The sequence below is a fragment of the Ammospiza caudacuta genome, chromosome 33 (assembly GCF_027887145.1).
Source record: "Ammospiza caudacuta isolate bAmmCau1 chromosome 33, bAmmCau1.pri, whole genome shotgun sequence".
NCBI lineage: Eukaryota > Metazoa > Chordata > Aves > Passeriformes > Passerellidae > Ammospiza > Ammospiza caudacuta.
In genome coordinates, this window is record NC_080625.1 from 2,987,176 (window position 1) to 3,010,675 (window position 23,500).

The 23,500-nt window shown below is 50.9% G+C and overlaps 1 protein-coding gene and 2 pseudogenes across 1 annotated transcript; 1 reads left to right on the plus strand and 2 right to left on the minus strand.

The window, feature by feature from the left end:
• Nucleotides 1–23,500, minus strand: part of LOC131570213 (uncharacterized) — a 1,483,036-nt pseudogene that overhangs the window by 872,100 nt on the left and 587,436 nt on the right.
• LOC131570265 (uncharacterized) lies at nt 3,840–5,940 on the minus strand. Its single transcript, XM_058822627.1, has 3 exons — nt 5,606–5,940; nt 4,333–5,340; nt 3,840–4,142 (listed from the first exon to the last, which is right to left on the minus strand). Exons 1-3 carry the CDS (start codon nt 5,618–5,620, stop codon nt 4,089–4,091), a joined length of 1,077 nt encoding a protein of 358 aa, XP_058678610.1. The 5' UTR covers nt 5,621–5,940; the 3' UTR covers nt 3,840–4,088.
• The window catches only part of LOC131570235 (zinc finger protein 271-like), a 558,758-nt pseudogene continuing 541,464 nt past the window's right edge, over nt 6,207–23,500 (plus strand).

Consider the following 23,500-nt stretch of genomic DNA (forward strand, 5'->3'; position numbering starts at 1 on the left):
TGTCACTGCCTGACTGATAAGAACTACAGCATCCCAGTGTGAGATGCTCCGCCCAGAGGGGAGAGCCAAGCATTCCTACCTGGATATAATCTTGAGGTTCTGGACCACCAGCATGGCTTTCTCCACTGCATCCCCAGAGGAACAGCAGCTGCTTCTCCTTCCACTGGATCTTAGAGGAAGACTGCACCTTTCTACAGGATCCCTGCTCCAACAGAACCACACCTGACACTCCAGGAGGACTGCAGCCACATTTCCAACGGGACTGCTACCAACAACCTGGCCAACAGGGTGTCAGGTTGTGTTCTGACTCTGTCAGTGTTGTTCTAGTGCACTGTATTGTTTATTTTATCTTTTTATTTTTTTGCCTAGTAAAGAACTGTTATTTTCTGCTCCCATATTTTTGCCGGAGGGTCTCTTAATTCCAAATTTATAGCAATTTGGAGGGGTGGGGAGGGTTTACATTCTCCATTTCAGGGGAGGCTCCTGCCTTCCTTAGCAGACTCCTGTCTTTCCAAACCTAGACAGATTTTGGCACCCAATGTGGAGCTCAAGGGCATAGAAACAATAAGGGGATAACAGTTCTTGAGTAATCTAATTTTGTGTGCTGATACAGAAACCTTGTTAGATGTCACCATGTGGTCCTAGTTTGGGTGGCATGTGACCATGGTTGTATTTGTCCCATTTGCATGCCCTCATCTAAACATAGGTCCTATAACCAAGGCTGTTGTCTGGTTTGCTTTACAGGTTAATAAGGTGAGGAATTAATGGATTTTTAACTTCCACTGGAAGGCAAGCACATGGATTCAGAGCTATCACACCCTTACTGTATGGGCTCATCAATGCCTTGCCCCATGACTCAGAGAAAACTCCCTTCAGGAGCCATTTCTGTTTGATGGGCAATCAAGGACCAATCATGACTCAGACCGATATCAGCCCATTGGGAGATGCTCTGCCCAGTGGGGAGGAGCTCAGCATCCCCACCTGGATATAATCCAGGCTTTGGGACAGAACAGGCAGCCCTTACCCACTGGTTTCTAGAGGACAAGAGCTGCCAGATCTTTTCTACGGGATCACCACATCAACAAGACCGTTTCATCTGGACTGCCACCACCACCCTAACTAGCAGGGTGTCCGGTTTTATTCTGACTCTGTCAGTGGTTTCATTTTGTACTGTTGCATGTATTTTTGGTTTTTTTCCCTTTTCCTAATAAATTGTATTTCTGACTTGGAGTCTTTCACTGGTTTTGCTTTCTAACCAGAACATAATTTTGGCACCCAAAGAGGGGCAGCAAGGTTTTTTCTCAAGAACCTGGTTACTCTGGGTGGGTAATGCAGAAGGACGGGGAAACCCCTTGTGTACCACAAAGAGACCTAATTTTAAGTGAGATCTGTGTGTAAGGTTTCATTCTGTATTTTAAATATATCAATATGTCTATACATCTATATATCTTTTATATACATTATTATGTGCATTATACATTTATATATCTTTTTCTTTTGTGTTTCATGTATTTTGGGGTTTTTTCCCTTTTTGTAAAAACTCTTATTTCTGACTTAGAGTCTCTCACTGCTTTTGCTTTCAAACCAGAACAACTGGCCACTGGTGATGGTTGTTTGGCTTGATTGACCGATTGCATTCACATGTGTGTTGTGACTGTCAGGCAAGGGCCATGGGTTGTTCTTAGTAGTAAAGTATGGTATAACAAAGCGATTGATCAGCCTGCTGCAATCATGGAGTCAATGCTCATTATTCCCCGCTGGGGACCGCTGCTACGACAGGGACTGATGATTTTTCTTTCAGCACTGGACAGTCCTTTTTCCAATGCCCCCATTTCTTACAGGATGCACTCTGAGCCTTCTCCAGAGGGGAAGCTTTCTTGGGTGACTTTTCCTGAGTTGCCTTCTTGCTAGGCTGGGATTAACTCTTTCAGTTGGGCCCCTGTCTCAAAATACCTTCCAGGCAACCTCCAGCAGTTTATCCATGTCTTGAACTCCCTTTATCTTTCCTTACGTCTTTTGAAGCCTGACCCCCACAAAACAAAATTCAGAATCTAGATCAGTATATTTGATGGCAGATCTCTTCACCTGTTCAAAAATCAGTGGGTGATTCATCATAATTTTGCCTCACTGGGTAAAACTTTGACTAATTTACAGTTTTAGACACCCCATGTTTTAACCCACATTCCACGAGGCTTTGATATCATTTTAATTTTGCCATCTGCTCGGGTGTATTTGGATCCCACCCAGGGTTTCCAAGGGGAAATATCTCAGTGACAGCGCCTTGAAGCAGCTCCCTGGCTGTGCTCCCCTCAAGGAACATTGAGGTGGATTGATTGACCACTTGTCCCTCAGTGGTATTTGCTGGGTCCCCAGGATGAAGGAGGAACTGAGAATCTGACTCCATGTTCTTAGAAGGCTAATTTATTATTTTATGCTATTATTTTATATTACAGAATGCTATACTAAAACTCTACTAAAGAATAGAGAAAGGATACAGACAGAAGGCTTAACAAGAATGAATAATAAAAACTTGTGACTCCTTCCAGAGTCCCGACAGAGTTGGATGGTGATTGGTCATTAAGTAAAAACAATTCACATGTTGCATAAACAATCTCCAACCACATCCCAAAGCAGCAAAGCACAGAAGAAGCAAATCAGATAATTATTTTCTTTTTTTCTCTGAGGCTTCTCGGCTTCCCAGGAGAAGAATCCTGGGCAAAGAGGATTTTTTCAGAAAATATGGCAGCGACAATGGTCAAGTGATATGTCTGACACAGACTTCAGATCAGCCCGGTGTGATTCATACAGAGGGCATTTATATATTTATTCATTCATTCATTTATTTATTCAATTATTCATTCATTTATTTAATTATTAATAGGCTGTATGGTGCACACATGAACTAAGAGATTATATTGCACCAACCAGCAGCTACAATGAATCGATAATCAATATCGGTATCAAACACTGTATGAAATTGCTGGTGATCAATGTGTAGAAGGCAATACAAGAGTGCAAAAGGCAATTATTAAATTGCCATTTATGACCTGGCTGTGCTGCAGGCACAGTGGAAAGCTGGAAGCTGCTGAGGGGACCCATACACCCCTGTCCCCTGTCCCCGACTGTCCCTGAGTGTCCCCAGTGATGTCACCCCAGGAATTCCCATCAGGATCTGGGACAGTATCATTGAAAATTCCTAGAAAATTCCCCAAATCTGTCTCAAATACTGCACAGGGAGGGCACAGGTGACAGCAGTGATGTCCCTGATGATGTCAGTGCTCCCATGTGAAACTTTCCTGCAGCAGCCTTGGGATGTCCTCGATGGCTTTTTGGCACTGCTTGGCCACTGCACACCTGCCAGGGCCACCGGGGCCACCCCAGCCACCATAGGGACTCAAGAGGATGTTGTCGATGCCCCCAAGTGTCCCAAGCAGGTGATCCTTGGCCAGGCGGGTGCTGGCCTCCCACAGCCACTCAAACTTGGCCACTTTGGCTACCAAGGCCTGGAGGACATCAGGGGACACCTCGTTTGTCCCCTTCAGGATGGCCTCGATGTCCCTGAGCCGCCACTCCATGTTCCAGTAGAACAAGGTGGCTCTGTCACATGTGGCCACCAAGCGCTGCAGCAGCCCCAGGGCCACCTCTGCCCAACGTCCCCTCCTGGTGGCTACCATAGCCTCTCCCATTCCCTCATTGGTGGCTGCTGCCACCTGGGCATCGTATGTGGCCATTTCCCTGGCCACTTCCTCCTTGTCCAGGGCCACCATCAGCTGCTGGTTCGCGATTACTTTCCTGTGGTTGTCACGGAGCTTGGTGGCCTCCCTGGCCAGCCAGTCCCAGCGGTCCACGAGCCTGGCCACCAACTCCCGCCAGGCCTTGGCCATGGCTCTTCCATTGGCCCAGGTGGTCCCAGGGGTGGCCCCGAGGGTGGCCAGGGCCCGGCCCAGGGAGGCGACACCAGGGTGGCTCAGGGAGGTGACATTGCCGTGGTTCAGGATTGCACGAAGGCTCCGGGTGAAGTTCTTCAGGTCCTCATGTAAGGAGTTTGGGGACATGTCGCTGTGTGGCCCAGTCATGGTGGCCAGCAGCTAGCCCAGGGTGGCCACCACGGCCACCAGCACCTGAAGCTGTGGAGGGGACACCTGTGGAGGAGACAGGGGAGGTGTCAGGGACCTGGTGGCACTATTGGCCTCCTGCGGTCGCCTCAGTGCCCTCAAGTAGTCCCCTCTGCCCTTCCGTCCCTTTGTCAGCGTCTTGTCCCCACTGCCACCTCCCGCCACCCCCCGTGTCCCCCCCAGTGTCCCCTCTGTTCCCCTCTCCCCACCATCGCACCTCTTGGGGCTCCATGGTCACTGGGGATCTATTGGGGACACTCTGGGGATGCTCTGGGGGTCGAAGGAGCCTTGGGATGTCCTCGATGGCTCTTTGACACCGCTTGGCCACCTCACAAGCACTGGGTCTGGCGCAACCACCGGTGAAATAGACCTTGATGATGTCGTCAACTGCCCCCAGCAGGTGATCTTTGGCCAGGTAGGCATTGGCCTCCCACAGCCACTCGGCCTGGGCCACCTTGGCCACCAAGCCCTTGAGGACATTGAGAGATGCCTCATTTATCCCCTTCAAGGCGGCCTTGGTGTTCCTGAGCAGGCGCAGCAGCTCCCGGGGGAACGCGGTGGCTTCGTCACACGCGGCCACCAAGCGCTCCAGCAGCCCCAGGGCTGCCTCCACCCGCTGTCTCACCATGGTGGCCCTTGTTGCCTCACTGGCAGCCAGCCTGGCCTCACTCCTCACCTGGGCTCCATGCCCGGCCACCACCTCGGCCCTCTCCTCCCCGCCCAGGGCCTGACCCAGCTCCACCATGTTTTCCTGAGCTGTCCCATAATGTGCAGCCTTGTCCTGCAGCTCCCTGGCCTGGGTGGCGGCGGTGGCCACCCTGTCGGCCGCCTTGGTGGCCAAATCCCTGCAGGCCTTGCGGAGCTTGGTGGCTGCCCTGGCCAGCCGGACCCAGCTGTTCACAAGCGCAGACACCGACCACAGCCACTCACCAACCGCCAATCCCACAGGTAACAAGGTGGTCCCTGGGGTGCTCTTGTAGGCGGCCAGGGTCTGCCTCAGGGCGTTGAAAGGGCTATCATCATCGGAGGTGACATCTTGGGGCCACCAGGCATTATCAATGCGGTGCAGGGTGACCCAGAGCTCCCTGGCGAAGAACTCCAGGTCCCAGTACAGGGACCATGGGGACCAGGGCTGCATCATCTCGTCCTGATTGCTCAGGGCGTCCAGCAGCTCACCCAGGATGGCCACCACGGTGACTTGTGGCTGCAGCAGGGCCGGGGATAGCTGGGGAGGGAAAAAGGAAGGTGTCAGGGACCTGGTGGCACTTACGGCCTCCTGGGGTGGCCCCCTGCCCCCGAAGGACCCTTTTTGCCCCTCCCTGGAGGGCTCTGCTGCCCGTCTGTCCCTCCCTTGTTCCCACTGCCACCCCTGCCACTTCCCTCGTCTGGCACCCTCCTGCCCTCACTGCTGTCCCCTCTGCCACCTCTCCACCCGCCCCGGTATCCTTTCCCTCTTTCAGCAACCCACGTTTTCCCCCCTCCCGTCGCACCTCTTGGGGCTCCATGCTCACTGGGGACACCTTGGGGACGCTCCGCTGGCGAACGAGCCCCGGCACCAACTCCGGCTCTGGCCCAGAACAGGCCCCGGGGCCGGCGCCGGGAAAAGGCGGAGCCGCCTCAGGAGGGGCCGGAAAAGGGGTTGGGCGAGGTGACGTCACCGCCTGCCCTGTCCAGTACCGCCCCTATCCATGGAAAGCGCCTGGATTTGGCCGTTTTGGTTGAATCCCAGGGGATTTAGGCTCTATAGGAGGGTACTTAGGCTCCATCCCCAGGGGCTTTAGGCTCCATGCCACCATTTCTAGGCGGATTCATTTCGCCGTTCCCGGCTGGATTTACGAGGGAACGCGGAGGGCTCTGAGGAGGCCGCAGAGTTGCCCTCAACAAACAGGGCCGCGGTGCTTCTCTCGCGAGACCTCTGCCGAGAAGCCCCAAAGGCGGCGCGGACCAATCAGAAGCCGCGCCGGCCAGAAGTTCCGGCAGAAATTCCCGTTGCTTCGGCGTCGGCAGCTGCTTCCGGCGAATCCGCGGTGCATTGTGGGCATTGTGGTCCCCGTGGGGCCCAGCGGCGGCGGAGCGGGGCTGAGGCCGCGGGGGGGGGAGGGGGCGGGGCGGGAATTTGCGGGCGCCGAGGGAGCCCCGGGACCCCCCCCGGCAGCGCGGGATGGGCGACAGCGACCGCGGTCAGCACCGGGAGCGGGGAGAGGGGAGGGGCGATGAGGGGGGGTTTGGAGGGGTTATGAAAGGATTGGGAGGGACTGAGGGAGAACTGGGGGTCCTGAGGGGATGTGGGGGGTTCTGAGGGCATTTGGGGAGATCGAGAGGGAGAACTGAGGATCTTGAGGGTATTTGGGAGGTCCTGAGGGGGTTTGGGGGGATGTGAGGGGATGTGAGGGGGTAAGAGGGAGAACTGCGGATCCTGAGGGTATTTGGGGGGTCCTGAGGGGGTTTGGGGGGATTGTGAGGGTGCTGAGTGGTTGTGAGGGGGTTTGGGACATGGTGACGGGATGGGGGGTCCTGAGGGAGAATTAGGTATCCTGAGGGGGTTTGTGGGGTTCTCAGGAGATCTGGGGGGGTCTTGAGGGGATATGGAGAACTCATGAGGAAATCTGGGGGGATTCTGAGGAGATTTTCGAGGGTCCTAAGGAGGATATGGGAGCCCTGCGGGGGACCTGGGGTACTGAGGGTAGTTTGGAGGATTGTGAGGGCACTTGGGGGCATTCTGAGTGGGTTTGGGAGGATTTTGGGAGTTTCCAACTAGTTTTGGGGCATCCTGAGGGAATTTTGGAGCTCCCCGAGTGGATTTTGTGGGTCCCTGACTGGATTAGGGGTGATTTGGGGTTATTTTGGGGTCCCTTACTGGATTTGGGGGCATTTGGGGAATTTTTGGATCCCTGGCTGAATTTGGGGGTATTTTCAGATAATTTTGGGGTCCCTGACTGGATTCTGGGAGGATTTGGGGTAATTTAGGAGTACCTGAGGGGAATTTGGGGTATTTTCAGGCGGATTTGGGGTAAGTTTGGCTATCTGACCAGATTTTGGGGTCCTTGTCCTGATTTTGGGGTATTTTGGGATACCTGACTGCGTTTTGGGGTATTTTCGGGTCATTTTGGGGTTCCTCACCAGATTTTGGCCATTTTGGGGTAATTTCATGGTCCCTGACAAGAGTTTGGGTTTTTTCTTTTTTTTTTTTTTGGGTTATTTTGGAGTGATTTTATGATGTCTCACTAGAGTTTGGGTTTTTTTTGGGGTATTTTTGTAGGACAACAGGGGAAGGATGGTCGGAATGGAGAGAGACAAGAGATCTCTGCAGCTAGGTCATGGAAAGGGCCTGGGTGCAGGGCCCTGCTTGGAGTTGCCAGGCACAGCTGGAGCAGGCCCGAGAGAGGGAGAAGAGTGGTGTTATATTTGCCCAATTATCCCATCATCAACAAAACCAAACACTATTAAAGGTAGCAGCAAGTTTCATTGAATAGCTTAGAATATATAAAACTTGAAATATTGACAATGTAATTTGGTTAAAATAAGGGATAATTTGGTTCCAATAATAGCACATAAGCAGAAAAAAAACAACTAAGGGCGAGGGGTACGGAGTGCAGGGCCCTTGGACCCCTGCCACCTCACATGCGAGCTTGCCAAGCGAAAATTCCCCCTTTTGTGCCATGTGTCAATGCCATCTCCTCCCATTTTCGATTCATCACACTTCTACCTCTGCCCTCATCACCACCTTTACTGCGCATGCTCCACGGCTCGGTTTGGTGGAGCCACCACTGGTTTGGGAGTCACTGGTTTCATCATCACTGATGGAGGCCTCTTCTCTTCCTCGATGTCCTTTAATTCACCCTTCGGTTACACATGCGCACCAAGCCAGTATAATGTAAGCCAAAACGAACATAATATTATATTTAAGCACCAAAGGAATAAATCTCTTATAACTAGCATTTTCCTGGGACCCAATCAGATTTTCCTTTCTGTTAATTTTTAGTAACTGTTATCTCTTCTTTTCCTTCTATCCTTGAACATCTGCAGGAATGGGGGGGGGGGGGGATAGAACCCCTCCTCTCCCTTTCTTTCTTGGCATTACACCTTTTAACTATTTTATTATTTCCAAATATTAATTACTGTATCAAAATTGATTGCTGTTTCAATTTTGTCAGCACGAATCATACCTATTTACCATACTTCTCATTATCCTGCTCTGAGTTTTTGGAGTTTTCTGTCAGAAATCTCTCCCCTCCCCCACTCATCCACAGGGGTTTGGGGCGGTTTTCCCTTTTTGGGGGAAATCAAAGCGATGCCCTGATGCTCCTAATTAGGGGTAGGAGAAATGAGGCTCCAGGGCTTCCCGCTGAGCCGGAGCCACCGGAGCCGCAGTGCTGGGAAAGCCGTGGCGGGAGCTGCGGAGAAGTTTGTTTGTGTTTTCAGCTCAATCCCCCTCGGGCCCGGGCCCGTTCCAGGGCTGTTCCTCAGCTCCGGCTCTGCCCTCACGCAGCCCGGGGGGCCCGGAGAGCGCGGGGCGGGGCTGTGCCGTGTGCAGAGCCCGCCCCTGGCTGGGATTGGGCGATGGTGCCGTCAGTCGTGGTTGTGGCGCGCTGATTGGTGGGAGCGGGGCGGAGCCGGGCCCCGCTGGCGGGCTGAGGGCGGCCGTGGCCGGGCAGCGGCGCCATTGTCGGAGCGCGTGTGCGGTGCCGTGAGCGGCGGCAGCGGCCGGAGCGCGGTGAGGCGGCGGCGGAGCTCGGAGGCGGCCGCAGCGCAGGTGGGAGCCGCGCTGGGTTGTGCGGGGGCTCGGGGCTGGCTGCGGGCCTCGGGGGCGGCAGGGGGCTCGGGCGGGTTCGTTGTGCCGTGTCCGGCGCGTGTTGCCGCTGGCGTGAGGGCGCTGCGGGAGCGGCTGCCCGCGGTCTCCTTGCGGCCGCTGCCTCGGCAGGAGCCGCTGCCGGAGCAGCGCTGGCTCGGCCCGGTTGCTGTGGCTGGGACAGAGGGGGCTGCCCCGTGCCCGGGGCTGTGCGGGGAAATTGCCGTGGCCGGAGGCTTCTGTGCGCAGAGGAGACAGAGGAGTCCTGTAAAAGTGACTTTATTGCTGAGCAGAGGGAGAGGCCGTGGGGCATTTGCTGTGCGCTCTCTGCCATTGTTGTAGTTCGCAGCCTCCTTTGTATCCTCATTTTCCCGGCCTCATCTCCCTCTCCCTTTGCCCACTGGCTGAGGTACTTGGAAGGTTCAGACTTCCCAACTGCATGTCCTCGTTAATGTGCATCCCTACTTTCGTATAACAGTATATATTCATGGCTCTATTAAATTATTGTTCTTCTGGAAGTTCAGGAATTTAGCGGGACTTTCTGTGAGCAGCAATCCATGTTAATTAGTAACATTTATTGAAGCTGATGGTTTCGCCGTTTCGCCCGTTATTTCCTTATCTACGAGTCCCTGGCCCCTCGCTCAGCTGCTGAATGAGCTACACTCTCAAGGTGTGGAGCATGGTAAAAAGATGAGAGTTGCTGTAGCACATCACAGGAGAAATAGCATTCGTGTAACCCATGGTCTGCCAGGGAGCCACAGAACCGTAGCCCATTCCCATCCTTTCCAAGTTTGGACCTGTACGTGAGCTGCTTTCTTGTTTCCGTTGTTTTTTTTTTTTTTTTCCCCACCACTTTTCCTTTGTCATCTATTTGCCAACAGCAGCTTGAGTAATTTAATTTTCCACAAACTCCTCCTTTTTCTGCTAACAGATGATCTGATCCCATCCCATGGTTAAGTGTTGTGTCCCTCATTTCAGTGGATTGGTCGGCAGGAAGGTCGGGAGCTGGAGCTGTCTGGTTGGTTATTATTGCGAGGACAGCTTGTAATCTAATGATGCCATTGAAATGAGAAATGGGTTCTGTGGCTCCTGATATGAATTGGATCGCGTTCCCAGGGGCTGGTCCATGATGTTGTAGGATTTGTTGTGCTGGTCGTTCATCTTTTCCCCATTTTTGGCCGCTCTCTCCAGCCAGGGCTGCATCAATTGACTGTTTTTGTCTAATTAAATAATCAAATCCTTGGATTCCCAACTGATTTCCCTGAATATTTGGTAGCAAAAAATCCTGGGTGCTCTAATATACCCTATATAACACAGACAGTGAAAGCACATATTGGAGTGGGCAGAGGGATGATTCTCCCGATTTATTTATAGTGAAGTTTTCCCAACATTGTCCATTTGCTGTTTCCCTTTGCAGCTTCACCCGTTTCTGTTGCAGGGTCAGATATCCTCCCCCTGGGCTCTGCCTTGAGCTGTGCAAATTCCATCAGTGCCAGCAGGCAGAGCTTGGGGTGAGGGGCAGAGGGAATCAGCCCAATTCCTGCCCCGGGCAAGAGACCCAGGTGTATTGTCCACACTTTGCCCAGCAGTGTTCATTTGCATTTCTAAAGCTCCTCTGGAGGCTGCCTGTAATGAAGCTTCTCTTCCAGGGCAGCCATCTGGTGAGTCACATGTGGCCCCCCAAGAATCTGCTGTGTTTTAAAAAACAGTATTAACTATTTACGAGTTCAAAGTATTACGGTTAAAGCTCTTCAGTTCTACAAATGCACCATAAAGGAGAACTTGGAAAAACCCAGACCAAATATTGATTCTTACACTTCTGTCCAGAACCCACCTGACAATATAAAGTGGGAGTTATTATAAAAAATTATTATCATGTTGTTATCTTATCACTGAAACTTCAGGGAAAACAAAAACTCTCCAAGAATCTCTTTAGTGTTAGAGAGTCAAAGCATTCCTTGGTTCTGGCCAGGATGTGCAACAGAAATAATTTCTTTCACAAATAGCCGGGCTGTGCAGAGAAAATCATTCCATGCCATGTGAGTTTTACTAGATTTTCCTAAACTTTATGTAGTCTGAACCAATCTAAATCCACTGCTTTAATGTTGCTTGTTTGGAAGTTGTGTAAGGTTTTAGTATTTGGTTTCCTGTTGGACCTGGATTTCTTCCCCTCTGATGTGAATTCGGTCTCCACACTCCTGGATTTCCTTCTCAGCCTTTTCCAGCCCAGGTGTCTCCAGCTCTGCCGGGGGCAGTGTCTGGGGTTGCTGTTGGTTGCTGTTTGCTGCTGGGCAGTGTTGATATTTTGTTGCTGGTCGTTATCTCTGTGCTTGTCTTTTGGGCTATTCCCAGTCTGTTCAGATGTTAAACTCATCTCAATTCAGTGGCATAACACCGTTAAATAAAAGCTTTAAAATTCCTTTCCCCAAGGCAAAGACAAACCAAGCCTGAGCAGAGAAATAAGATTTAAAAGGAGCAAACTCGGTACATTTTGCAGCAGTGCAATGGCAGGCAGCCCAGAGTGTGGGTGTCAGTGAGCCCCAGAGTGGAATTGTGCCGTGGTGTTCCCCAGCAGCTGTGGCAGTGCAGGCCCAGGCAGCGCTGAAGCTGCAGCAGTGGCAGCAAGGCTTGGCCCCAGTGGCTGGAGCTGGCAGAGGAGGGTGGCCAGGATTGCAGAGGATTCCAGGCGAGGATCAGGCGCAGGGGCTTGGCCCGCTGTGGAGCCCTGGCTGCTGCTGCGTTGCCTTCAGGGCAGGCTCAGGGGCGGCCTCCCATCCTCCTGCTGCAGGGGGGAAGTGCAAATCTCCGGGGCTTCAGAGCCCTTGAGGCCAGGCTGAGGGGTCCCCCCGTGTTGAGCTGTGCTGGTGGCTGTTTCTGGCCTCAGGGACACTTGGCATGGGCCCCTTGGCCACCAGTGGTGCTGCTTTGCACTCCTTAGGCAGGAGCCGATGTCCTGGCTGGGTGTTGGCAGCAGCAAAGTGCCAGGGCAGGCTGTGTGCCAGCCCAGCTTCCTGTGGGAGAATGTGCCTTGATATCTGCTCCAGTGGTTGCTGAAGCAGTGAGAATTGCTTTTGCCTGCCTGTTAGGTGCCATGGTGTCAGCAGAAGATATTGAAGCCTTCCTGCTCAGGGCATTTCAGTGCCAGGCTCTCACAAGCAGCCACAGCTGGGCGGGTTGAGCTGAGCATGGGGCGGTGACCTGCGCTGTGTCTGATTCCCCTTCCTTAATAACAGCCTGTCTTGTAGCTCTTTTCCCTTCGGCTGCCCTTACAGAGCCATCCACAAACACGTTTTCTCCCTCAGGCCAGGGAATGTCCCATCATCCATCTCTCCCAGCCTGGGTCTGGAGCTCTGTCCCTTGAGTGCAGTCCTGGGTTCCTTGCCAGCCCCTCTCCAGGCTGTTCAAACAGGAGGCTGGGTTAAAGCCTTGCCCTGTCCTCAGTTCTAAATCCTCCTGTGCCATTGAACAAGTTTCATACTGTAATAACCGAGCCCTGCTCATCCGTTTAGAGGCTGTTTAGGTTGTCAGAGCTTTAACTTGATGCCAGACTTGAAGTATAGTAGGTCCTATATAGGGTTAAACATTTTAGCACTAGAACACGTTTGGCAAGACCGTGTTTAATATCCACCTATAATTAAAATTCATTTTCCCTGTCTGGAAATCCCAGGCCAGCAGCCTCAGTTAATCTTCATTTTAACACTTGAAAATGGTGTGTTTCCTCCTCCTGTCCGTCCATCCAGTTTGTTGACTGGCTGGATAGGAGTGTTGTAGGGAGACATCCTTGGCTCCAAAAGCCCTGCCTTTAACAGGGACTCAATACCAGGCTGTAAGCCCTTCCTTCCCTCTCTTGGAACAGGGTATTGCTTGTCCTGGTTGCTTTAAAGTAATTTGTAGAGGCTCCATATCTAATTTTCCCTCTTTCCCTGAGGCTGCCCACACTGCTGGATTCACTTCATCATAGGCCTTGCCAGACATTGGACTCAGAGATGCAACAGAACTAGCCTCTGTATCACTTTTTATAATATTAATTGTCGTTCTGAGTTTAGTGATCAAATCCCTTCGCAGTAAATTATAATCACAATTAGGAGACAATAAAACTTCATGTCTTTAATAAAAGACATTTTTGCCATTTTCCCCCCCTTGAGTCTGAGATTCAGAGTGGATTGAGAGGCCCCTGTGTACATCAGGAAATGCCTCCTCTCAATGCAGACCCACCCTGAATGTTCTCAGGGGCTCCAGTGTGGAGGGTCCCTGGTGTGATGGGAGCTGTGACAGCCCTGCCAATCCATGTCCATCAAGGGGTGGACTTGCTGGTCCTGAGGGTGCTGCTGTCTGTGCTTGCAGTGTCCTTGTGCCCTGCAGCTGGAGCCCTGGTTCCTTGCCAGGGGCTGTTTGGGTGGGCTCTCCCCTGCCAAGGAGGGCAATGCCTCTGCCAGGTGCTTGTGGCCGAGCCGTGCCCTGGGTGCTGGGGCCCCCTTGGGCCCTGGGGTTGATCCCTCAGGGGCTGTAGGAGCTGTGCCCCGGCCTTTGCCTTCAGCTTGGCCTTTTGCTGCTCCCTTCTTGCACTCACCTGCTGTGCCTTTGTGCCCAAGTGCTGCAGGGCCTTCTTGTGCCCCTCCTGCAGCCCCCTCAGTGCCTGTGGGTGCTTGTCTTGCTTTACAAGAGAGGTGTCTGCTCGGGAAGGCAGAAAAAGCCTCTCTTGGAATGGATAATGCAAACCCTCTCCCTCTTGATTTTTAGAGTTGTGAAATGAAGGGGCTCTCAGGCAAAGATATGGGAATAGGAATACCAGTTCTTTACTAGTGTGTATAATAAAGCAAACAAACACCAACAGCTGCGGCACTGACAGCAAACAGAGCCCGGACCCAGTCCCGGCCTTTATGCTGCGGCGCTTTGCCCTTGGGTGCAGTTCCGGGCACGGCCGGCAGGGGCGCTGGTGGCTCCTGCGGGGCGGGGCAGCGCATCCCTCCCATGGGAACCTCTCTGAACGGAAATAGAGCAATCCCTTCATCTAACTCTTTCACTTTTTTGCCTTCTGTAGCCTTTCTCCCGTGTCTTGGAAAGAATTTGGAGAAGGCTGCCTTTTAACCGCGCTCCTAGTGTCTCCATAAGTACTTCCTGTAGAGAGAGAGAATTTCCCTGAACAGCCGGAGCTGTGGTTACCAAGGGGCCGTAACTCAGATCAGGACGGGGTCAGGGGAGGATATCCCGCCGAGGCTCGGTGGGAGTGTGGGCAGGCTGCCGGAATCGTCAGAGGGGGATCTTCCCGTGGAGGCCGAGGAGGAGCGTGGGTAGCCCCCACATGGCTGATGGCGGCTGATCCGGCAGCTGCCGGCAGAGCAAAGGCAGGTGGGAGAGCCCGGCAGCAGCGGTGGTGCCCAGCGCAGGTGGCACGGGCAGGGCAGCCGGGGATGGGATGGCTGGGACCCCCCCTGGGTGCGGTGGGCGCGGTGACCTCGGAGCAGGCGGCAGGACAGAGCAACCCCCATCTTCCCCAGCATGGCCGGCAGAGCGGCCGCGGGCCAGGCAGTGGGAGCAGGGCACACAAATTGAGCGACAGCACCGGGGCAGGTGGAGCTGCCCTGGGCAGTGAGGCCGCACCTGGGATGGAAACCGGGGCAGGCGGAGCTGAGGCGGGCAGCGAGCCGGGACCCGGGACAGGCGCCTGGGCCGCGAACAGAGGGGGCAAGACCTGCAGAGGATCCCACTCGCTTTCTGATTTTTCCTCTTGTTCCCTTCCCTTTCATTTCCCCCTTTTGTTTTTTTTTTCTTTTTCCTCTGGTGTTTCTGATACTTCAAAGATTTTTATTCTCCTGAAATTTCCTGTCTAACATGTGGCATATTCTCTTTCTTCTAGATTAATCAATTTTTTTAACAAATAAATCCAGAGCCTAACAAATCTAAACTTCTGCTTTGATACTTTGAAATGTTTGATGAGCTAACTCACGATCTCCTAATGTTGTTTTTCTCACCACCTTTTTATTTATCCTTTGGCAAATTAAGCATCTTTCAATTACTTGCTTTGCTACTCCAAAATCGCAGTACACCCATAGTTCCTTAAATAATGATCACACAAAGCTTGAGTACCCCAGTGGGTTTTCTGATGCCTGTCTTCTAATACTTTTCTAATAAGCACATTTTATTAAGTAATTGTCTTCCATCATGAAGTTTCCATTTCCCTGATTTATCTTGTTCATTTCCTGTCTTGTTTAATTCTTTTTTCTCGGCTTCCCTAAACTTTGGAATTTCTGGTTTTTCCTCATTTGGAGTTAATATTAACATAACTCTTTCAGCTCCATTTTCTGCTGCATCCTTAGCTTTGTGATCTGCCAAATTATTTCCTCTTCTTTCTGGGGTCTTTCCCTTCTGGAGTTCCCTAATATGTACTATAGCTATCTCTTTTAGGTGATTGTAATGCCTCTAAAACCTCTAAAATAATTTCCTCATGTACTAGTCCTTTTCTTCTTGAATTAAGTAATCTTTTTCCTTTCCAAATTTTTTACAGGTATGTACTACTCTAAAGGCATACCTTGAATCAGTACATATAGTTCCTTTATTTTGTCTTAAATATTCTAGTGCTCTTTTTAAAGTATATAATTCACAAGTTTGAGCTTACTAGTTTAAGGTTAATTTCCCTTTTTCCATAGTTTGCACATTTTTCCCATCAACTTCTATATACCCTGTATTTTCTCCTTTTGCAAGGCGTTGTATCTCTGTTAGCTAACATAACTCCCAAAGAATTAATTTTTTTTTTCTTTTTTTTCCCCTGTATCCAACTTACTGGTTTTCTGTCTCATTTTTCAAGATCTTATCTATTCATCTTCTGCCTCTGTTTTTCACATTCACTAACAACCTAAATATCACTTTTATTTCAACTACACACACAAAAATAAAAAACTTTTTTCTCACACTACTTTCAGTACAATACACCTCCCTCCAAGGAGATATAGTGAAGCTTAAAATGCACAATCCACATTACCTTTACTTTCATTCATCTACATTCACTCACTTTTATTTCCCATTCACTTCCACACATTCTTTCCCACCCTCAGGACACAGAGTGGATCCCTGTTGACAGAGAATCGCGGGTCCCTGTGGCCCCCCCTCACCTTGGGGTGGCCTCTGGGTCTCAGTATCTCCGGGCCTCCTGGGAGGGCCCTGACTCTGCTGCCTCCGGTGCCGTTCACCTGTGAGGCTGATTTGTGTGTCACTCACACTCCTTAGCCATGGCCCCCTCACACGCCCTGGGGACAATGGCCCCTTTGCAGGTCACCTGTACCTTATGCCACAGCCCCCACACGCCCAGGAGAACAATGGCTCATTTGTGGGTCACACACTCCTCTTTCCACAGCCCCCCCTTCCCACCCACCTGGGAAGCTGAGGCTGATTTTGTGTGTGACTCACTCTCACACACAACAAGACAACAATAAGGTATCTTTTTTTATAAATTATCAAATCGAGAGCCAAACTTATAAGAAAATTTAGCAAAGATTTATTAATTTGTCTGTGCGACTGAAGTTCTGTCGTCAAAACCACCACAGCCAAGGGTTAGCGTCGAGCCCGGGTTCGGTGCTGGGTGAACACGGATCTGAGCTCCGAATGTCAGAGTCTCCCCCTGTTCACAAATGCTGCCTGACACAGCGAGTTCTTTTACAGTTTATTCTGCTCGAGGCAGAGATGACCAAATGTTCTTTTTGTCTCTTCCCATGCATAACCGTGTCTTTACCTGTGCAGAGGTGGACAAAGACTCAATCCAGGTGTTTGATGTTGTCAGTAGACTCTGGGGAAGGCAGCATTCACATGCATCAGGGTGGGGCTGTGGATCATCTTGGTAGCTGTAATCTTCGAGGCGTTAATTACTCTTGGCTAGACCTGGTGACCCAGGGAAGCCAGCGATTATCGCCCTGGAAGCTTCTATTCTTTCATTAAAAACCCCGATGTTTATCTCAACCAAGTCCAGGAACTAGATGTATATGAATAAGACACTGCTCCTGGCCAGGATGGTCAAAATACATAGTGTGGATTTTTAAATTTTTTATACATTAATAGCTTTAATTATCTCTACCATATACTACACTTTCACATCACCTATTACAAGTTTAGGTGTTTCTTGCCAGTCCCTGTGCTCTTGGATATCCCTCAACCCATCTTTGTTGTCCAACCCCAGATGCTCTTGAGCATATCCTCAATCTGGCAGAATTTGGCTCAACTGTGGATGCTCTTGGACTGTTTATTCCTCAACCCAGCAGGTTTTAATTCTGGATGTTCTTGGGCTCTCTTATCCCTCAAAGCAGCAGAATTTCTAGGGTTCCCTTTTGTCCCATTTCCTAGTGGATTGGGCTCAGAAACTCCTCTGCTCCCTTCCTCCGTGGAGTCCAGCCCCTCTCTGAGACCCAGTCTCAGTTACCCCGGGGGATTCTCTCACTCCTCTTATCACTCGCTGTGTCTCTTTACTGGCTGCTTCCCTCGAGGAAAGTTGGAAAGGCAGTGGGAGACTCCAGCACTCACTTGGCAGGTCTGGGACAACCAGCCCTCGTCTCATTCACAGCCCAGAGCAGAGAATGCGGGGAGAAGGGAGCCCAGGAGCCCAAACAGCCCCGGCAAACCGAAATGGGGAGAGTGAAGCAGGGGGAGCTTTTGGCATTGCTGGGACTGCCAGCAGCCTGGGCAGGGCGGCCGCCGGGCACAAGGGGGACCCCCAATTTAAAACGTGACCCCAGCAGCTGGGACAGGGGGAACCCCCGAACACCAGAGGGGAGGGACCAGGGATGGGGAACTCCTGGGAGGCTTTTTCAGGCCTGAATCTGGGTGTTTAGGAGGTGGATCTTGAGCCCTGATGGCCAGTGACTTGTAGAGATGGACTTGGCATAGGGACCTTCAAACTCAATGTGTGTTGGGGAAGATGAAACAGAAAAGCCTTATAAATACGATTGTCTGGCAAAAGATTGTGTGAACTTAAAAAGTATAAGGAAGATTGAAATGAAAGCAAGCTCTGAGATACCTCAGTTAGTGAACAACTGGAAAACAATGGTGTGGCCTAACTGAAGGTAATCCCCTTTTGATGAAACAATTCCTTCTGCTTGCAGACAGATCCAAGGGTCACAGCAGACTCTACTAGCTCAATAGAAGGGGTCCAAGGAGGAGATTTTAGGGTTTAAAATGTATCACAGTATGGTGATGTAATGATTTTTACAGGCTGTATGTAAATGCTGCAGGATTTGTATCTTGTACTAGATCGGTTAGTGAGAAATAGAATATTCAACACAGAAGAAGATTGATTGTATTGTAACAGGAACCTTACTCTCATACGCTCTTCTCCTCTTACTCTCTTACCCTCTCATCCTCTCTACCCCTCTCTTCTCTCGGGCCTGCTCCGAGCTGTGCCTGGCAGCTCCCAGCAGGGCCCTGCACCCAGGCCCTTTGCAATAAACCACAAGTTCCACAACCTGGCTGCAGAGATCTCTCGTCTCCGTCTGTCCCGACCGTCCTACCCCCCAGTGCTCCTACAAACGCTCTCATCCCTTGTTTTCCCCAAACCAGGATTTCCCATTGCCTGCGAGGGAGGCTGCGAGGAAGAGGAAGATGCCCTGGGACACTGAGGCAGGTGAGGAGGAAGTCAGTGCCCCTTTCCCCTCTCTGCTGCTCCATCTCCCAGCCCAGCACGGCCCCGGCTGCAGCTCAGGCCTGGGGGGATCTCCTTGCCCTTGCCTGTGGCACGGAGGCAAATCCCATCCTGTCCTTGTCCTTCCTCCCCCAGAGAAGGAGCTGAGCATGGAGAGCAGGGAGGACAAATGCCCACGGCAGAACCTGGTGGAAGAGGCCGTTTTGAGTGGCTCCACGGCGCAGGAAGCCAAGGGGGAGGAAAAGCCCCGGAGATGCCGCACGAGGAGGGGCTGCAAACGCAGCTGGCGGGGATCTGAGGGGGAAAGAGCCAGCCTGGGCCAGGAAGGCGGCCGGAGACGGAGCCAGAGGTCTGAACTGGTGCTCCATGAGCAGCTCCCTGGTGGGGAGAAGCCCCACACGTGCGTGGAGTGTGGGAAGAGCTTCAGGTGGAGCTCTGACCTGATCAGGCACCAGAGGATCCACACTGGAGAGAGGCCCTACGAGTGTGGGGAGTGTGGGAAGAGCTTCAGCCGGAGCTCCCACTTGATGAAGCACCAGACGATCCACACTGGAGAAAGGCCGTGCAAGTGTTCCGAGTGTGGGATGTGCTTCAGCCACAGCTCCAGCCTGATCAGCCACCAGAGGACCCACACTGGGGAGAAGCCCTATGAGTGTTCCAAGTGCGGGAAGAGGTTTAAGACCAGCACCCATCTCCTCCGGCACTATCGGATTCACAGAGAGGAGAGGCCCTTCCAATGCCCCGACTGTGGGAAGGGATTCAAGCACGACTCCACCCTCGTCACCCACCGGCGCATCCACACTGGGGAGAGGCTCTATGAGTGTGATAAATGCAGGAAGAGGTTTCCGACCAGCTCCTGTCTCCTCCTGCACTATCGGATTCACACAGAGGAGAGGCCCTTCCGCTGTCCCGACTGTGGGAAGGGATTCAAGCACAACTGCAACCTCGTCAGGCACCGGCGCATCCACGCTGGGGAGAGGCCCTACGAGTGTCCCCAGTGTGGGAAGAGCTTCTCCAGGAGCTCTCACTTGACCCGACACCAACAGAGGCACCAGTAAGGGAAGCCCTGTGAGTGCCCCGAGTGCGGGCAGAGCTTTGTGCGCTGCTCCAGCTCCATCCCCCACTGGAGGAGGCACTTTGGGCACAGCCCAGGTGAGCCACATTCCCTGTGATCCATGTTGAGAACACACCTGGCTGCTTCTACTTTTAATTTCACCTTAATTGTTTTCTATTCTCCATCTCTTTACACTGCAGAAGCCAAGAGGAATGGATCTATCACTTCCAAACCACTCAAATCGCAGTGAAAACAGCTCAATCTTACCCCAAAAAGAGCTCAAACCCACCTCAAAAAACTCAGTCCCACGCCAAACTCACTCGATTCCGCAGCCATCAGGCTGACATGAGGCTGGGAGGTGATTTAAGAGTCGTGGGATCTCAGTTAGAGTGGTGGGATGGAGATTGTGTGGGGCTGGGTGTGTGGGATGTATTTGACAGCAAATAAAACTCTGAGACTTACTGATTTCTCTCCCGTTCATGTTCAGTCTGTTGCAGTTCTGTTTGCAGAGTGCTGCCTTCTCAGCTCATTGTCTTTGTGTCCCTTTTCTCTCCTGCCTCTCTTTGCCTGCTCTGTTTCTCTCTCAGTGTCTCCCTGGGCCCACGGACCACCAGAGACCCTGCCCTGATTTAATTGACCCAGGCACCACCAGAGACCCTCCCTATATTTAAGTGCCTCAGGGACCACCCAATACCCTCCCCTGATTTAATGCCTCAGTGACCACCAAAGACCCTCCCCTGATTTAATTGACCCCTGCCACCAAAGACCCTCCCTTGATTTAGTTGACCTTTCCCTGTTTTAATTCCCCTTCCCCTGATTTAATTGACCCCTTCCCTGATTTAATTGACTCCTGCCCTGAATTAATTGACCCTGCCCTGATTTTGCTGTACCCTGCCCTGATTTAGATGACCCCTCTGTCCCCACAGACCCTCACCTGATTATTTATTATTTTATTTCCCAATTACTATTTAAGTTCCCAGTCCCAGGTGCTGAAGTCCTGAAGGCTGGCAGGGAAATGTGTCTGTAGGATTTTGCTCCATTTCCCTTCAAGGGCAGGAACATCTTTTCCTGGCTGGAAGCTGGAATTGCAGACTTTTGGAATGCGTGCAGGGCAACACGGACTGGGATCAAACATGGACTAGGATCAGATAGGGGTTGGGATCAAATATGGACTAGGATCAAACAGGGACTTGGATCAAATAGGGACTGGGATGAAATATGGACTGGGATCAAATAGGGACTGGGATCAACTATTCACTGGGATCAACTTTGGCCTGGGATCAAATATGGCCTGGATCAAATATGACAGATTTTATGGACTGGGATCAAATGTGGACTAGTGTTGTAGTGTGTTGTAATAGCCTGTTTTAAACGTCCGGGTCCCTTCCCCAGGTGTGCCAATACCCTTCTTTCAGATCTAAACCAGTAAACTAGGGTAGCTCAGGTGCCAAACTTGTTTGTAGGGTGTATGGGTTTGCCACAAGGTGTACTGCCTGACCCTAGCCCGTTGTTTTCCTTAACTTGGTTAAGGAGAGGTGCATTCTCTGCCCTCCCTGCTGTGTTAGAGGCCCATACCGCAGGAAACATTGGATCCATTATTTTCTTGTAAATTTCATCCTTATTTTCAATTTCAGTTTCACTAATTTTTAAAATTAAGCTCAATATATCTCCATATTCTTGATCCTTTACCTCTAAAATAATCTCTCCATCTTTAAATGTGATCTTTGCTTCAACAAGTCCCTACTCAACAGGGCCTTTGGAGAGTTGGGCACATACAAAAAAATTATGACTATTTTGATGGTTTGCAAAATATGATTTTTCAGATTGGTCAGTTGCCCCCTTACCATAACATCTGTTACAGGCATCGAGGCTTTATTTAACACTGAGTTTGCTGCCCCCGTGTCAACTAAAAATTCTATTTTCTTAGCTCCCATCTTTCTACCCTATCCCAGCCTTTTGCCTTAATTCAAAGTCTTGGGGTATAAAATAAGCTGAACGCACTCAGCTTTAATTATTTCTGCTGGGTTTCTTAAATTACATGAAACTCTCTTTTCTAATAATTCAAACATCCTGTTACTTCTTTGCTTCTCGTGACTGGTTGCTACTAAATTCCTTAGAGCTCTCTGAGTAGCCTTGGTTTCCTTAGAATAACATAAAGTGCCTGTCTTGGTCTCTTCCACCTAAACTCTGCTTTACAAAATCTCATTCTTTCCCAGTTCTCTTCCCACACAATCTAATTCAAGCATTGTTTCTACTGACACTCACTTTGCTGCCTTGCAAAAAGCTGTGCCTGTTACAGCAAAAACTCTGATATGCCCACAAACACAGACACAGACACAGACACACATACACCCTGCATCTCAAATTCACGAGAGTCAGGGCTTAGGTTGCTGTGGGAGGGGAATTCCTGGAATTCCTTTAATTTGTTTTATCACAGTTAAACATAAATCACCATACTGCAGTTTTTCCATGTAAAATGCTACACTTGTTGCAAACAAAATCCTAAAATCTCCACAAACACAAGCCTACAATACCAAGAATCAAATTACCACAATGTGGGGAAAGAACCACACAAACTCACTGGGAAAGGGGTATCTCTTAAGAGTGCCCACTTTCCTTGACACAACCCAACATACAACACTTCATCATCTACCCACATCAGCTTATCAGCCTCTTCTGGTCCTCACACACTCTGGACACAATCAAAATAACAGCACACAGTAAAATTCCAGGGACCAAGTCCAAACTGCGGGGGCAGAAGAATCCCCTGAGTTCATCTAGCCACGGTTAAAACGTGCACAATCTACACAAATCACACATCACCACCTTTAAACACAATAAATGACTAAATGTCCTCACCCACATTTCTCCACTTGTTCCACTACTCCACGGGGTGTTCCTGCCCTCACAGACTGCCCCAGCCGGCGCTCCGGGCCTCACCTGGATGCTTCAGACATGGGTAGAACTGCCCCCGCACGCTGTGGGAACACTCACTCACTCACTCACTCGGTCTGTTTGATACACCACGCACTCACACGATTACAAACACGCTAACATTAACCACACAATGCATTAGCCATACAATGTCAGGACACCACAAGCACACAAAGTTCGGGTTCACTCGGCTCACCCCAGAGTCGCTAGCAGCCGCTCCATTGAACAATGGACCCGTTCCCAGTCGCGCTATGAACCGGGAACCTCTGCCACTGACCGTGCTCTTGGTCGATGGCTGCCTGCAAGCACAGGGACGAGGCTGTGCACTCAGACGTCTCTCAGTGACTTATCAGGAGCGCTATCTCCCCCGGGCCCTTTGACAGACATACCGTGTATCTGCACAGCAGCAGGTCATTGTATCCACAGGAGGCAAGCTGAGATAGAGCAGAGCTCCTCCAGGAAAATCCCAGGGAGCGCCCAGGAGTCCGTCCTCCCTTCCACCCCTGCAGGGACAGACAATCGCCTGGCTGGCTCGCCAAAATGATTAGTGGAAAAAAAAGAGAAACTCCACAACTTTGTACAAAGTCGTAAAGCCGGTATGTTTAGCACTGGACGCATGTGGGAATCGTTGTTCTCCCTAAAGGACATGCGCACCTTTGAGAATTCCCCCTTGCTTATACATATGCATATAGTCTCATTCATATTCATTTTACTGATTTCACGTTACAGGTTGCAATTAGTTTTTATCAGTCCTTGCCCTTTGCGCAGAGAGCTCTCTGGTCAGCCTCAGCCTTTGGCCCTGACAAAGGGGCCTCCTCTTATCTTGAGAGTTTGAATTCCTTCTCTTGGTTGAGGCCATTCTGTGAGCACAAGATTTTCTCTTTGTTTTTTTTCCTCTCTTGTGAGAACAGGGAGTCTTAAGCACAGATAAACAAGTTACAGGCTCAGAACAGCACTTTTCACCTCAATCCAAAAATGCATTTCTA

Excerpts from the sequence above, each read along its gene's own strand:
- LOC131570265 (XM_058822627.1), bottom strand. Across the intron at positions 4,143-4,332 it reads TGACCATGGAGCCCCAAGAG|GTGTCCCCTCCACAGCTTCA; the intron begins GTGCGATGGTGG and ends TCTCCTCCACAG.